This window comes from Trichomycterus rosablanca, chromosome 3 (genome assembly GCF_030014385.1).
Source record: "Trichomycterus rosablanca isolate fTriRos1 chromosome 3, fTriRos1.hap1, whole genome shotgun sequence".
NCBI lineage: Eukaryota > Metazoa > Chordata > Actinopteri > Siluriformes > Trichomycteridae > Trichomycterus > Trichomycterus rosablanca.
The window spans coordinates 42,458,734-42,474,621 of record NC_085990.1 but is presented as its reverse complement, the minus strand read 5'-3'; the positions used below and the strand labels follow the sequence as shown (position 1 = coordinate 42,474,621).

General features: G+C 36.6%; 1 protein-coding gene across 1 annotated transcript; it reads right to left on the bottom strand.

The window, feature by feature from the left end:
* Positions 1 to 14,296, bottom strand: hint3 (histidine triad nucleotide binding protein 3). The gene is made up of 5 exons (XM_062992125.1): positions 14,115 to 14,296; positions 12,542 to 12,659; positions 12,276 to 12,345; positions 4,287 to 4,413; positions 1 to 495 (listed from the first exon to the last, which is right to left on the bottom strand). The coding sequence occupies exons 1-5, from the start codon at positions 14,247 to 14,249 to the stop codon at positions 454 to 456; spliced, it is 492 nt and encodes a 163-aa protein (XP_062848195.1). The 5' UTR covers positions 14,250 to 14,296; the 3' UTR covers positions 1 to 453.
* Between the last annotated feature and the right edge of the window lie 1,592 nt (positions 14,297 to 15,888).

Below are 15,888 nucleotides of genomic sequence, written 5' to 3'. Positions count from 1 at the left end.
AGATTTTTTTAAATTATTTTATTTATTACAATTACAATATATATGCATACAATACAATAATTTACATTCTTAAAGATCTACATGTTCTCCAGCACAACCATAATGTCTATAATGCAGCAGCTTATTCTTAGTACATTTATTTAATACTATCTTAAACCAATTGGTTGTTAAACACATTAAATAAATCTTATAATCGTTTATATTTGGTTAATAAGAAAGAAGGCACAGGGCCAGATGTTGTTAAGGGTTTTTCTTCAGTAAACTCAGTTAAATGGCACCATGCTGTTTTAACTGACATTGTTTTGAGGCAGTATTCTCACTTTTCAGTTAAAATTGTCCAAAAATCAGTAAAAACATCACAAATTAGCAATCAGAAGGACAATCTAGCATGCTGAGTGTCACCTTAGGTACAGAGTATATCCACTTACATTCCCAAAGCTAAGTCTGACATTTTCATACTTCTGTTGAGTTGAGTCTTTGCAACAACTGGTCTGCCTGTAATAGAGAAATATTGACAGTGTGTTATTGTGATACCTTATACAACATACAATTCAATTCAGTGGTAAACAGATTGTGGAACAAGACACGTGGGGCCTTTAAACGTTGGACTATTAGTAGATAATGTTAATACCTTTATATCTCAATGTTTAAATAATGGCTTACAGTACCTCATTTTAACAGTGACGTTAATCCTTTAAATAAATCAAAATCAGCATCGTTATTATAGCAAAAGAACATTACTGGTTGAAAAGAACAAGGGTTTTTCAAAAAGTTTCCACACTTTTATATTTTGGTTGGAAACGGTGAGGGCGGGAGGAGTAGTAATTGGTCGTGTCTGAGAGACTGAGCGAGAGCTTATAGTCCGGATTTAGCACCATCTGATTTCACCTTTTTGGACACTCAAAGAAGATTCAAGGGGAAGAAGATTTTGATGATGTGATGATGTGAAATCAGCGATGCATCAGTGGCTAGATACGGCAAGATTATCGGGTCCTCATCAAGCTACTTACATAAAGTATACATCGAGATGTTTGTTTATTAGGATTTTACGTCATGTTTTACACTTTGGTTACATTCATGACAGAAACGGTAGTTACTCATAACACAAGGTTCATTGGTTCACAAGATAATATCAAACACGGTCATGGACAATGTAGTGTCTCCAATTTACCTCACTTGCATGTCTTTGGACTGTGGGTGGAAACCGGAGCACCCGGAGTAAACCCACGCAGACACGGGGAGAACATGCAAACTCCACACAGAAAGGAACCGGACTGCCCCACCTGGGGATCGAACCCAGGACCTTTTTGCTGTGAGGCGACAGTGCTACCCACTTAGCCACTGTGTCGCCCATACATTGAGATAGTACTACAGTAGGGTATTTTTATATTATCATGCTTAACAAAATAGATCCCAAACAGCCCATGTTGGTTTATCACAGGACTCAATAGCCTAAAGTAAACAATCATGTAAATAAATTATTGGTATATGCATTATGCACATGTATGTAAAGATCCGACCATGGGTATTGCAGTGGGTGCCAAAATAGCCATCAGACCTAAACCAAGGAGCAATTGAAGAAGATGGGCTAGTCTGATGAATTACATTTTCTTTTACATCGTGTGGATGGCCAGATGTGTGTGCATCACTTACTTGGGGAAGAGGTGTACTAGCGTACCAGGTTGTACTATGGGACGAGCCTTTAAACATTGGACTATTAGTAGATAATGTTAATACTTTTGTGTGATGATGATGTGAAAGCAGCGGTACATCAGTGGCTACACGCTCAACCAAAAACATTTTTTGCTGATGGCATTAAAAAGTTGGTACGACGCTGGGAAAATGCATCGGAAGCTCACTATGTAGAAAAGTGATGTCATTTGTGTTTTAAATTATTAATAAATACCTTGTTATGTAGTGTATTTATCTAGTAATTCTTTACTGTGACTGCATTCAAATGCAAGCACATTACCCAGGCAGTGTGGATAACTTCCCTTCCGCTCTTGCCTTCTTTAGATATGGCTACTTTTGTCTGTTGAGTGGCCAATGAAACAGAATGAACCAGCAAGACTTAAAGTTAGTTGCATAAGACCTAGCTGCTTCACCCACCCCAGTGCATGAATAAATAGTTTTAGTGATCATTGTTAAGGATGTTTAAATAACCAGCAGTGCTAGCAACTTCATTCTATATTTTTGAAAGATGGCTGATACTATGTACAATATGAATACAGCTTAATTACAGTAAATAATAGCAATATAAAACACATACAAAATATTTATGAAATATTCATTTCTCCCACAAATCCTTAAAATATTAAATTTTCCTACCTACATTGTATTAGCATTAAGCATTAGAAGAGGTGTCTTAAAAGGCACAGCAGTAAAACACACTAGACACCAAAGCTGACATCCTTTACTCTAAAGTTCAAATCTCAATTCCTTATTACTGCTGCAATTATGACATCTGCTGGCTGCTCATGGCACCACACAAAGATGGGGAATAATGGAGATTGGACCATGACTATATACAGGGGTTGGACAAAATAACTGAAACACCTGTCATTTTAGTGTGGGAGGTTTCATGGCTAAATTGGACCAGTCTGGTGGCCAATCTTCATTAATTACACATTGCACCAGTAAGAGCAGAGTGTGAAGGTTCAATTAGCAGGGTAAGAGCACAGTTTTGCTCAAAATATTGCAATGCACACAACATTATGGGTGACATACCAGAGTTCAAAAGAGGACAAATTGTTGGTGCACGTCTTGCTGGCGCATCTGTGACCAAGACAGCAAGTCTTTGTGATGTATCAAGAGCCACGGTATCCAGGGTAATGTCAGCATACCACCAAGAAGGACAAACCACATCCAACAGGATTAACTGTGGACGCAAGAGGAAGCTGTCTGAAAGGGATGTTCGGGTGCTAACCCGGATTGTATCCAAAAAACATAAAACCACGGCTGCCCAAATCACGGCAGAATTAAATGTGCACCTCAACTCTCCTGTTTCCACCAGAACTGTCCGTCGGGAGCTCCACAGGGTCAATATACACGGCCGGGCTGCTATAGCCAAACCTTTGGTCACTCGTGCCAATGCCAAACGTCGGTTTCAATGGTGCAAGGAGCGCAAATCTTGGGCTGTGGACAATGTGAAACATGTATTGTTCTCTGATGAGTCCACCTTTACTGTTTTCCCCACATCCGGGAGAGTTACGGTGTGGAGAAGCCCCAAAGAAGCGTGCCACCCAGACTGTTGCATGCCCAGAGTGAAGCATGGGGGTGGATCAGTGATGGTTTGGGCTGCCATATCATGGCATTCCCTTGGCCCAATACTTGTGCTAGATGGGCGCGTCACTGCCAAGGACTACCGAACCATTCTGGAGGACCATGTGCATCCAATGGCGGTGCCGTGTATCAGGATGACAATGCACCAATACACACAGCAAGACTGGTGAAAGATTGGTTTGATGAACATGAAAGTGAAGTTGAACATCTCCCATGGCCTGCACAGTCACCAGATCTAAATATTATTGAGCCACTTTGGGGTGTTTTGGAGAAGCGAGTCAGGAAACGTTTTCCTCCACCAGCATCACGTAGTGACCTGGCCACTATCCTGCAAGAAGAATGGCTTAAAATCCCTCTGACCACTGTGCAGGACTTGTATATGTCATTTCCAAGATGAATTGACGCTGTATTGGCTGCAAAAGGAGGCCCTACACCATACTAATAAATTATTGTGGTCTAAAACCAGGTGTTTCAGTTATTTTGTCCAACCCCTGTATATATACATGTAAACTTTCTCCTGTGAATTTGATAGTATGAGAAATAATTGACTTTAAAGTTCTGCCTTATTGATGAATGAGATGAGTGTTCCCCCGATTAATACAGAAACCACAATGTCCACTCATCCAGATTTTTCCTCCAAATAGAATTGAGTCTATATAATGTAATATGCTGAAAGATGTATATCATTTTATTTAAAGAATGACTAAAAGAATAATTCCAGATTAGCTGATTTACTCGCTCACAGATTCTTACTACAGCCACAGTGTTTTGCTAAGGCTGAGAAACAAAAGAGGCCTTCATTCACGGCCACATCTCAATTCAAAATAATAATGCTTGCTTTTCATTGGAGAAAGGGTCAGACAAAGCAAAGTCTGAGTAGGCTTAAACTAGATTTACAGTCTATAATCAGCAAACCTAACATGATTTCTCACAATTTCTGGACTAATCTGTTTTTAACAGAACAATCCAAAACCACTTATTAGGCATTTGTTCAGATTACTTACCGTTATAAACCAGTAGGAATCTAGACGGTAGATGAAACGAGACATAAAACCCATTTGACTGGCAGGTGCCAACACATGGAGGTGAAGATGCTGAACAGATTGGAATGGAGGCCAGTGAAAGCCAAATCTAAAACAGACAATCATCAAAACCTTATGCGAGACCTTATATGAAGTCAGGGTACACAAAAAAATCAGGAATAGGCACAATTATTCAAATAAACAAATAGTCAAACAGATGCTTGTATTTGCTTGCAGAAGTGGGTAAGCAGCTGAAAACCTTACCAATGTACTGTCTTTAAAATTTGAATGTTTGAATAAAAAATAAAGACTCATCTAAATACATCTGTAAAATCCAAACTACAGAACAGCCTGCAGTGCTAACACAATTATTCATTATAAATAAATAGTTTATAATGATTCATTATAAATAATGATCACAAATAATAAAATGTGCATTTGATTAGAACATCTACTAATAAGCCAGACTGTACCAAACTTTTTCCTTTTTTTTTATTGTATTTTTATTATTGGTATTGTTATTCTTTCTCCCAATTTAAACATGTTTAATCCTCCAACATCTGCGTTATGAACCACACCCTCTCTTGTTGAAGAGGACCACAGGCTAGCACAAACCAGACTGACCAGTGTGCATCCACTTGCTGCATCTTTTTACTGAACAGCACTGAATTCCTTTAAAAAGCTTAAACACACACAGAAGAACGACGTATGCTCTCTGAATTCCTTCAATTATCACGCCTGCAACAATAACAGACAGTAAGCATATGGGAGACTCACAGTCCAGCTTATTATCCCTCAGAGACAGTGCATTGAGTCTATTAAACACTGTACCAACTGGAATGCAACTCGAAGACAGTGGACAAATGTAATCGACACCAACTTGCCAACAAATATGTATAAATGTAGATTAAAAGGTGGACTGGAGGATTTAATTGTTCTTACTATAGTTCAAATATCTGGAGAACACAATAAGGTAAAACCCTAGGGCTGCCGTGATTGGTCGACTAGTCGATGACGTCGACGATGCATCGTTTTTAAAACTACGTTCATAAATTATCCTTTTTCATTTCTACAACATTACATTCATATAAGTGTTCATATGATTTCCCTCAGCACTACTTACCGCGTGCATGACCCAAGTCGTATTTTGTCCAGTCACTGGTTGCAGGCATTAAGTGCAGTCTTAAAAAATGCCGTCTGCAGCAGAGTCAGAAGTCGATTGTAGAGAGCTTTCAAAGAAAAGCTAAAAGTTTTCCAAGACCCAAATCATCAAAAGTTTGGGAATACTTAGAACTGGCACAAAACAAAAAGGTGGTTTGTACACTGTGCAAAGCTTTGATGGTGCCACAGCAGCACTAGCACAATGTTGCACGTCTATATTGTTTCATTAAACTTCTAAATCGTGGAGATCCTAGAATACCGTATTTCTTAGCAAGTTCAGTTAAGGCACATTTTTACTTCTATATTGTTTCATTAAACTTCTTAATCGTGGAGATCCTAGAATACCGTTTTTCTTAGCGAGTTCAGTTATGGCGCATTTTTACTTCTATATTGTTTCATTAAACTTCTAAATCGTGGAGATCCTAGAATACCGTATTTCTTAGCAAGTTCAGTTAAGGCACATTTTTACTTCTATATTGTTTCATTAAACTTCTAAATCGAGGAGATCCTAGAATACTGTATTCCTAAGCGAGTTCAGTTAAGGCACATTTTTACTTCTATATTGTTTCATTAAACTTCTAAATCGCGGAGATCCTAGAATACCGTATTTCTTAGCAAGTTCAGTTAAGGCACATTTTTACTTCTATATTGTTTCATTAAACTTCTTAATCGTGGAGATCCTAGAATACTGTATTCCTAAGCGAGTTCAGTTAAGGCACATTTTTACTTCTATATTGTTTCATTAAACTTCTAAATCGCGGAGATCCTAGAATACCGTATTTCTTAGCAAGTTCAGTTAAGGCACATTTTTACTTCTATATTGTTTCATTAAACTTCTTAATCGCGGAGATCCTAGAATACCGTTTTTCTTAGCGAGTTCAGTTAAGGCACATTTTTACTTCTATATTGTTTCATTAAACTTCTAAATCGCGGAGATCCTAGAATACCGTATTTCTTAGCAAGTTCAGTTAAGGCACATTTTTACTTCTATATTGTTTCATTAAACTTCTAAATCGTGGAGATCCTAGAATACTGTATTCCTAAGCGAGTTCAGTTAAGGCACATTTTTACTTCTATATTGTTTCATTAAACTTCTAAATCGCGGAGATCCTAGAATACCGTATTTCTTAGCAAGTTCAGTTAAGGCACATTTTTACTTCTATATTGTTTCATTAAACTTCTTAATCGTGGAGATCCTAGAATACTGTATTCCTAAGCGAGTTCAGTTAAGGCACATTTTTACTTCTATATTGTTTCATTAAACTTCTAAATCGCGGAGATCCTAGAATACCGTATTTCTTAGCAAGTTCAGTTAAGGCACATTTTTACTTCTATATTGTTTCATTAAACTTCTTAATCGCGGAGATCCTAGAATACCGTTTTTCTTAGCGAGTTCAGTTATGGCGCATTTTTACTTCTATATTGTTTCATTAAACTTCTTAATCGTGGAGATCCTAGAATACCGTATTTCTTAGCGAGTTCAGTTAAGGCACATTTTTACTTCTATATTGTTTCATTAAACTTCTTAATCGCGGAGATCCTAGAATACCGTATTTCTTAGCAAGTTCAGTTAAGGCACATTTTTACTTCTATATTGTTTCATTAAACTTCTTAATCGCGGAGATCCTAGAATACCGTATTTCTTAGCAAGTTCAGTTAAGGCACATTTTTACTTCTATATTGTTTCATTAAACTTCTTAATCGTGGAGATCCTAGAATACCGTTTTTCTTAGCGAGTTCAGTTATGGCGCATTTTTACTTCTATATTGTTTCATTAAACTTCTTAATCGTGGAGATCCTAGAATACCGTATTTCTTAGCAAGTTCAGTTAAGGCACATTTTTACTTCTATATTGTTTCATTAAACTTCTTAATCGCGGAGATCCTAGAATACCGTTTTTCTTAGCGAGTTCAGTTATGGCGCATTTTTACTTCTATATTGTTTCATTAAACTTCTTAATCGTGGAGATCCTAGAATACTGTATTCCTAAGCGAGTTCAGTTATGGCGCATTTTTACTTCTATATTGTTTCATTAAACTTCTTAATCGTGGAGATCCTAGAATACTGTATTCCTAAGCAAGTTCAGTTAAGGCACATTTTTACTTCTATATTGTTTCATTAAACTTCTTAATCGTGGAGATCCTAGAATACTGTATTCCTAAGCAAGTTCAGTTAGGGCACATTTTTACTTCTATATTGTTTCATTAAACTTCTTAATCGTGGAGATCCTAGAATACCGTATTTCTTAGCAAGTTCAGTTAAGGCACATTTTTACTTCTATATTGTTTCATTAAACTTCTTAATCGCGGAGATCCTAGAATACCGTTTTTCTTAGCGAGTTCAGTTATGGCGCATTTTTACTTCTATATTGTTTCATTAAACTTCTTAATCGTGGAGATCCTAGAATACTGTATTCCTAAGCGAGTTCAGTTATGGCGCATTTTTACTTCTATATTGTTTCATTAAACTTCTTAATCGTGGAGATCCTAGAATACTGTATTCCTAAGCAAGTTCAGTTAAGGCACATTTTTACTTCTATATTGTTTCATTAAACTTCTTAATCGTGGAGATCCTAGAATACTGTATTCCTAAGCAAGTTCAGTTAGGGCACATTTTTACTTCTATATTGTTTCATTAAACTTCTTAATCGTGGAGATCCTAGAATACTGTATTCCTAAGCAAGTTCAGTTAGGGCACATTTTTACTTCTATTAAACACTGTACCAACTGGAATGCAACTCGAAGACAGTGGACAAATGTAATCGACACCAACTTGCCAACAAATATGTATAAATGTAGATTAAAAGGTGGACTGGAGGATTTAATTGTTCTTACTATAGTTCAAATATCTGGAGAACACAATAAGGTAAAACCCTAGGGCTGCCGTGATTGGTCGACTAGTCGATGACGTCGACGATGCATCGTTTTTAAAACTACGTTCATAAATTATCCTTTTTCATTTCTACAACATTACATTCATATAAGTGTTCATATGATTTCCCTCAGCACTACTTACCGCGTGCATGACCCAAGTCGTATTTTGTCCAGTCACTGGTTGCAGGCATTAAGTGCAGTCTTAAAAAATGCCGTCTGCAGCAGAGTCAGAAGTCGATTGTAGAGAGCTTTCAAAGAAAAGCTAAAAGTTTTCCAAGACCCAAATCATCAAAAGTTTGGGAATACTTAGAACTGGCACAAAACAAAAAGGTGGTTTGTACACTGTGCAAAGCTTTGATGGTGCCACAGCAGCACTAGCACAATGTTGCACGTCTATATTGTTTCATTAAACTTCTAAATCGCGGAGATCCTAGAATACCGTATTTCTTAGCAAGTTCAGTTAAGGCACATTTTTACTTCTATATTGTTTCATTAAACTTCTTAATCGCGGAGATCCTAGAATACCGTTTTTCTTAGCGAGTTCAGTTATGGCGCATTTTTACTTCTATATTGTTTCATTAAACTTCTTAATCGTGGAGATCCTAGAATACTGTATTCCTAAGCAAGTTCAGTTAGGGCACATTTTTACTTCTATATTGTTTCATTAAACTTCTTAATCGTGGAGATCCTAGAATACTGTATTCCTAAGCAAGTTCAGTTAGGGCACATTTTTACTTCTATATTGTTTCATTAAACTTCTTAATCGTGGAGATCCTAGAATACTGTATTCCTAAGCAAGTTCAGTTAGGGCACATTTTTACTTCTATATTGTTTCATTAAACTTCTTAATCGTGGAGATCCTAGAATACTGTATTCCTAAGCAAGTTCAGTTAGGGCACATTTTTACTTCTATATTGTTTCATTAAACTTCTTAATCGTGGAGATCCTAGAATACTGTATTCCTAAGCAAGTTCAGTTAGGGCACATTTTTACTTCTATATTGTTTCATTAAACTTCTTAATCGTGGAGATCCTAGAATACCGTATTTCTTAGCAAGTTCAGTTAGGGCACATTTTTACTTCTATATTGTTTCATTAAACTTCTTAATCGTGGAGATCCTAGAATACCGTATTTCTTAGCAAGTTCAGTTAAGGCACATTTTTACTTCTATATTGTTTCATTAAACTTCTTAATCGTGGAGATCCTAGAATACCGTATTTCTTAGCAAGTTCAGTTAAGGCACATTTTTACTTCTATATTGTTTCATTAAACTTCTTAATCGTGGAGATCCTAGAATACCGTATTTCTTAGCAAGTTCAGTTAAGGCACATTTTTACTTCTATATTGTTTCATTAAACTTCTTAATCGTGGAGATCCTAGAATACCGTATTTCTTAGCAAGTTCAGTTATGGCGCATTTTTACTTCTATATTGTTTCATTAAACTTCTTAATCGTGGAGATCCTAGAATACCGTATTTCATAGCAAGTTCAGTTAGGGCACATTTTTACTTCTATATTGTTTCATTAAAGTTCTTAATCGTGGAGATCCTAGAATACCGTATTTCATAGCAAGTTCAGTTAGGGCACATTTTTACTTCTATATTGTTTCATTAAAGTTCTTAATCGTGGAGATCCTAGAATACCGTATTTCTTAGCAAGTTCAGTTAGGGCGCATTCACATGAGAAGCAACCGCGCACTTGCTCTGTTGGGCTCGTGATTTTTGCGGTTGCCGTGGAGATCAAAGCGCAAAAAGCTTCTCATATGAATGAGCCTTAACACTTACCACTTTGTTTACATTGCTTAGAATTGGAAGTAAGTTTTGAGTGAATGTGTAGGTTAGAATCTGGGCTCATTCTGTCCTTACTGTACATTGGATTTAATGAGACATACCTACCTCTATTTTATTTCTGCTGTAAGTTTAAGCACTTTGCTTTGTGTACGGAATGCCATAAACACATGCTGCACTTTGTTTAATATGGAGCACTTGAGAATTTGATAATATGGACATAAACCCTGTTTACATTTAGTTTTGAGCCATATTATTATGTCATACAGTGTGTTGTTAAAAGAAGCATAAATGAGACTCTGAAATAAAATTTTTTAAGGAAAATTAATTGTTAGATTAATCGACTAATCGATAAAATAGTCTATAGATCAATCGATAGAAAAATAGTCGTTAGTGGCAGCCCTATAAAACACACTGCTAAAACAATGTGTTCATGTGACTGTGAACTTTCCACACATGCAACGGGTTTACAGTTCATGTTAAGCACTGTAGATAGAACATTTTGACAAACATTAACCACAGCCTGCAAAAAACATGGCTAAATAAACTGGCCAGTACATTTTGCTGTCACTTAAAAATGATTCTGAACAGAGTTGCAGTGTGAATTCTGAACATATTCACTATGTGCATTGTGTGATTTATTTATATTTATTTATTTGAGTTTTACACCACTTTATACATGATTGTGTTATTTATGGCATGATTGATGTTATGTTTAAGTCATTTTTACCTTGTTTCTATTTGTCCAGCATTGTGTGATAATCAAATCCTTTGAGTAAATAAAGGAAATTGATACAAACCTCTTGTACGAATAAAATCAAGAATAAAAATACATATAAATAGTTTTTTTTATGACAATTGTGTTTATATTATATTATATAATATTAAGTAAGGCTGCAGACATTATTTTTTTAATGTTCTAACAATGCATCTTTAATTATAAAATACATCCAATTGCAGGGGCGGCTCGTTCATTAGGGCGATCGGGCGACGCACCACCAAAGGGCGAAAGGGAATACATTTTTCTATCACATTCAACCAGTGTTATACTAGCTGTGACTGTTCTGGACAGTCTGTCTTGCCTCGGAATATCGTAGTCCAATCAGCGTCAAGCTGTGTTCTGTACAGTACCGCCCCTTTTGGGGCAACTGCAGTCTAACTGAAAATCGCCCCGGATCGCTCTCATAGACTCTCATGTTAAAGCTCTTTTTTTCGTACTGCAGGCACTGTAATGCATTTTGAATGACTTCCTGGGGGGCACGCACTTACGTCACACGTAATCGTTCCTTATTTGGAAACTAAACGTGGTGTTCCGTATTTTTATCAATGGAAGAGAAATGCTGCAGATTAGACTGAGACAGGGTGTTATGTATGAAACAGAAGGAAACTGCTGCTACCGTGGGAATGAAAAAGCATTTGGATATTATTTTAAGTAGTATTCACTTTTAGTCTTAGTAACGCCGTGTGTAGGGCAAAAGTAAAGTAACACAAGTAGGTCCGGCACTTTTTTCACTGCCCCCCTAAGCAACGCAATCCAGAACCGGGGCTGCATGTCAGTGTGAAGCTGGATTATGTAAATATGTTGTTTGCACTATTGAGAAAAAATGTTACATAATGTTCTTTATGTTGTTTTGTCTAAAATATGGTTCTGATTTATTATTATAAAGAATGAAAATAATAAATGTTAAACAGCCTAAATAAAACATTTTGATAATGTTCCCATGACGGTGTAAGACCCGTTATATTTTTTATAGGTGCACCTGCCATCCCACCCTCCACCCTATGCCTTTCGTCAGCCCGTCAGCCCAGGGTGTTCCTTATTTCCAGTTCTGAAAGTTGACAACCCTAATTGGAGCAGCTAGCACCTAAAATAAAATGCTGATGATGACTGAATTAAATTGTTAGGGTGAGAGCTTTACTTAATTTTATGATTAATGGTGAAGCTGTTCTCTCTCCATGTTCAAAGTTATTTGTGAGGGCAAACTGACAGATGACTTAAGATGTTAATTATTTAAGCTTTAATTTACCCATTGAACGGGTCACCTTGGCCATCATCGCAACAATTGCCCCCACTGAGAGATTTGGCAGGAGCCGCCACTGTCCAATTGATGTAATAAAACAAAAGAAGTCTGTAATTAACTCCATAATACCTGACATCGCTTAAATCAGTCACATTGTTCTTCTGAAGAACTGCTTTTCCTGTTTCCACCAATTTCTCCACTAAGAAAAACAGGTAAAGAAGACATACACAAAGCTGAATACAAACGCTGTATGAAATCAATTAACCCAAGTCTGTAATTGACCTTCTTATTACATTAATTTAATTATAATCATTTTACACTGTTGAACTAACAGACATTCACACTCTCTGATAATTATAATCAAACCAGCATTTAGTAATAAATCCTGCTGTTACCTAGGGGTATGTGTTCTTTGTTGAGTGTTTTGCAGTTTCCTACATGTTTCGTTGGTACGACAAGATAGTGATGAGGAGCCCCAGGTTTTATATCTCGGAAACATGTTATGTCTTCATCCTGAAAAGAATACAATATTAAAAAAAGAATAAAATACTAAACAGAAACATGCACTGCTAAATGTAATTAGGGAAACAGCTGGATTTTAGAACAGCAAAACTGTACATAATAGTTTGTGTATAATTCATTTCAGATTAAGTGTTTGCGTTTTTCACAAATATGAAGAAAAACATAAATAATTTAACATAATGTATTTTGCTTGTACAGTAGTGGGGTGGTTGGGAAGAAAGCAGTGCTCAGGTGGTGCAGCAATCCATTACACTTACCTAGCACTGCTGAGATCTGAAATTAAATGTCATTGATGCTATTGGCCGGTCAGGTGCCTACACAGACACTATATGTCTGGGGGATGGGGCTGGCTGAAGCCCTGCGATGGATTGGCGCCCTTTCCAGGGTATTCCTGTCTTGTGCCCAGTGTTTCCCGGTGGAACCAGACCCACAATAACCCTGACCAGGGTAAAGCGATTGATTAAACTGAAATCAAATGATATAAAAGTAGTCTGGACTTAATACAGTTCTTTCTAGCACTTGCTAGAAAATTGTGTGTCAATTGACAGCAACATGGTTCCAGAAGTCCTGGGTTCAGTAATCACTGACTTCCGGTCATCGTCTTTGAGAAATTTTGCAAGTCCTCCCTATGTCTACGTGGCTACTTTTTTCTCCCACCACCTGAAACATGCAAAAGGTAAACTGACAAAATTGACCCTATGTATGTTTAAGTAAGTATGTACCACCCTGGGATCAATAATAACTGAATTTATTTATTAACAGCACTATTTTTATGCACTACAAGATTCAGATCTTGTGACAGAATAGGTCACTGACAGACCCTGAACTCATGTGTATGTTTATGGAACCAGAATAAGAAGGCTTGTGTGTTACATGGTTCACTATGATGCCAAACATATCCATTACTATTTGGGTTAACATAAAAGGATGTAAATGGTCAGCGACAATACAAAAAGGCAATGCCATTCAAACAATGCTCAAGTGGTATTAGGCCAAAAACTGTCATAAAACAGTTAATATATTTTTGTAATCACATAAAATAATGATATATTTAAGTAGCTGGGGATAAAAAAAACATTGTCTAAGACAAATTAAAAATAGAAAAATGGACAAATACACAAAAAAGTTATAATTAAACTTGATTATTTATTTATAAATATAATACACATATAAATACACCCCTTGACATAAATGTATATAACATGGAAAAAACATTGTGATTCAACTGTAGTTGATTATTCACCTTTCAGTCTACCTTCAAATCCAAGAACCTATATTTACTCCATATTATTATTATTATATTATATATTATATTATTATAATAAATTAAATACATTTCACCTGAATCATTTTGGTCAGGTGTGTCGTTCGCTAGTTAGCCAGCATGCTAACTAACGTAAACAAACCTGAGCTAGTTCATGTGTGGTTAGAACCATGGGCACTTACATGGTGCAGCAGCTCGGTGTTCATCTCTCCCTTCACTATCTTACAGAAAATACACTTTTTATCATAAAACTTATTCTCGTCTTCATGTAAAGACTCGCCATTATTAGCCGGTGTGCTTTCACTGCCTTCAATCATCTTCAAAACACTGTGTATGAGCGATGTGTCGTTCGCGAATGTGTCGACTCTTTGAATCATGTATTTTAAGTGAACGTGAAGAGCCGACTCGCGTCGAAGACAGTGTTGCCAACTCCTCAGTAAGGAAAGTAGCTATTGGCCGTCCTAAAAGTCGCTAGAAGTCGCTAAATGACGTCATTGCCTAATTTGCATATGATCCATTTGCATGTAATTGACGCTGTAGAAGAGGAATAACATCGTGGGAAAGACAAAAAGTGTAAAAAAAACACCCTAAATATGTTTAGAACTACAAATGAACATTCTTCTGTTAATTCGTGGTTTGTTTTTGTTTTTTAAGAAAATACTGAGCTACTCTGGGCAGGGTTGCCAGATTGCGACAGTAATTTTCAGCCAAAATACATGAAAAAACGCCCAAAACACAGGATAAGCAGATGGTGTTTAGCATTTCACAAATAATAAACCAGTTAAACCATCATGACCTACAAATTAACATCTTAAAATGTACAGATCAGTAATTATAGTACATTATAAAGGACAAATTTTTTTTGCTTGCATGTCTTTAAAGTAGCCTGCCAAGTTTGTAAAATGCATTATTTGTTAGGACACACAACCCTTTGCATGTAAATAAAAATAAACTTGCAAGCAATGAAAGTTCAACCTCTCGTACATATGAGACTTGCTTACCTTCATATTCAACTCAAATCACTTGTCTAACATGAATCACTGTATTGATGGGCGTGGCAACAGTGTCTTGGACTGGAAAGAATAACCTGTCAATCAAACTTTTGACAACGGGTTGGATGTGGTGGGAGAAGGGAGACCTATTTATATTCCACCTGCTTTAGCAATAGCTTTTTTTATTTATATTTTAAGCTGCCAAAATAATTACAAACCAGCCCAAATTTTGTCCACCTGCCAAAGTGTGTTTTTCCCTGCCAATTTCCAACAAAATCCGCTCATTTTGGTGGAAACCCGCCCAATCTGACTGTGCTACTGACCGTAACTGCAGAACAATGTGTGTTTTCACGTTCGAGTCTCCAAAAGTCTCCAATAACACCAGAAAAAAAAAAAAAAAGTCTGAAAAGTCGCTAAATATAGCGACAAAGTCGCTAAGTTGGCAACACTGGTCGAAGAGCCGCATTATACGGGCTCTAGTTGTAAAAAGGTGAAATTTATTTATTTATTATTTATTAGGATTTGAACTTTTATTAGGATTTCAATGTTTCACATTTTGGTTACATTAATTGCAGAACAGGTAGTTATAGGTTACACATGATTCATCAGTTCAAGTTAAACGTCATGCAACAGCAGTTTTGCATCTCCAGTTCATCTACCTAAATGTCTTTGGACTGTGGAAGGAAACCAGAGCTCCCAGTGGAAACCCATGCAGACATCCCAGCTAACAAAATTACATTCTGAGAACGTTCCCCAAACGTTCCATTTTGGTTGTGGGAACGTTGCATTGGAATGTTCCCTCAATGTTATTTTGTCCAGTTTTCCTGATGTTCTCAGAACGTTACCTAAACCTCATTTGCAACCATCATTTAACTTTCTGGGAACGTTGTCTTGGAATGTTCTAAGAACGTTTTAAATAAGGTTCTCTGAACGTTCCCTTAACGTTCCCTTAACGTTCCATTTT

What these genes read in the sequence shown, in the direction of transcription:
- hint3 (XM_062992125.1), bottom strand. Translation starts at nt 14,249, where the DNA reads ATGATTGAAGGCAGTGAAAGCACACCGGCTAATAATGGCGAGTCTTTA. An exon ending in ACACCGAGCTGCTGCACCAT is followed by an intron (nt 12,660 to 14,114) that starts GTAAGTGCCCAT and finishes TATTCTTTTCAG; the next exon opens with GATGAAGACATAACATGTTT. An exon ending in ATTCCTACTGGTTTATAACG is followed by an intron (nt 496 to 4,286) that starts GTAAGTAATCTG and finishes TCTCTATTACAG; the next exon opens with GCAGACCAGTTGTTGCAAAG.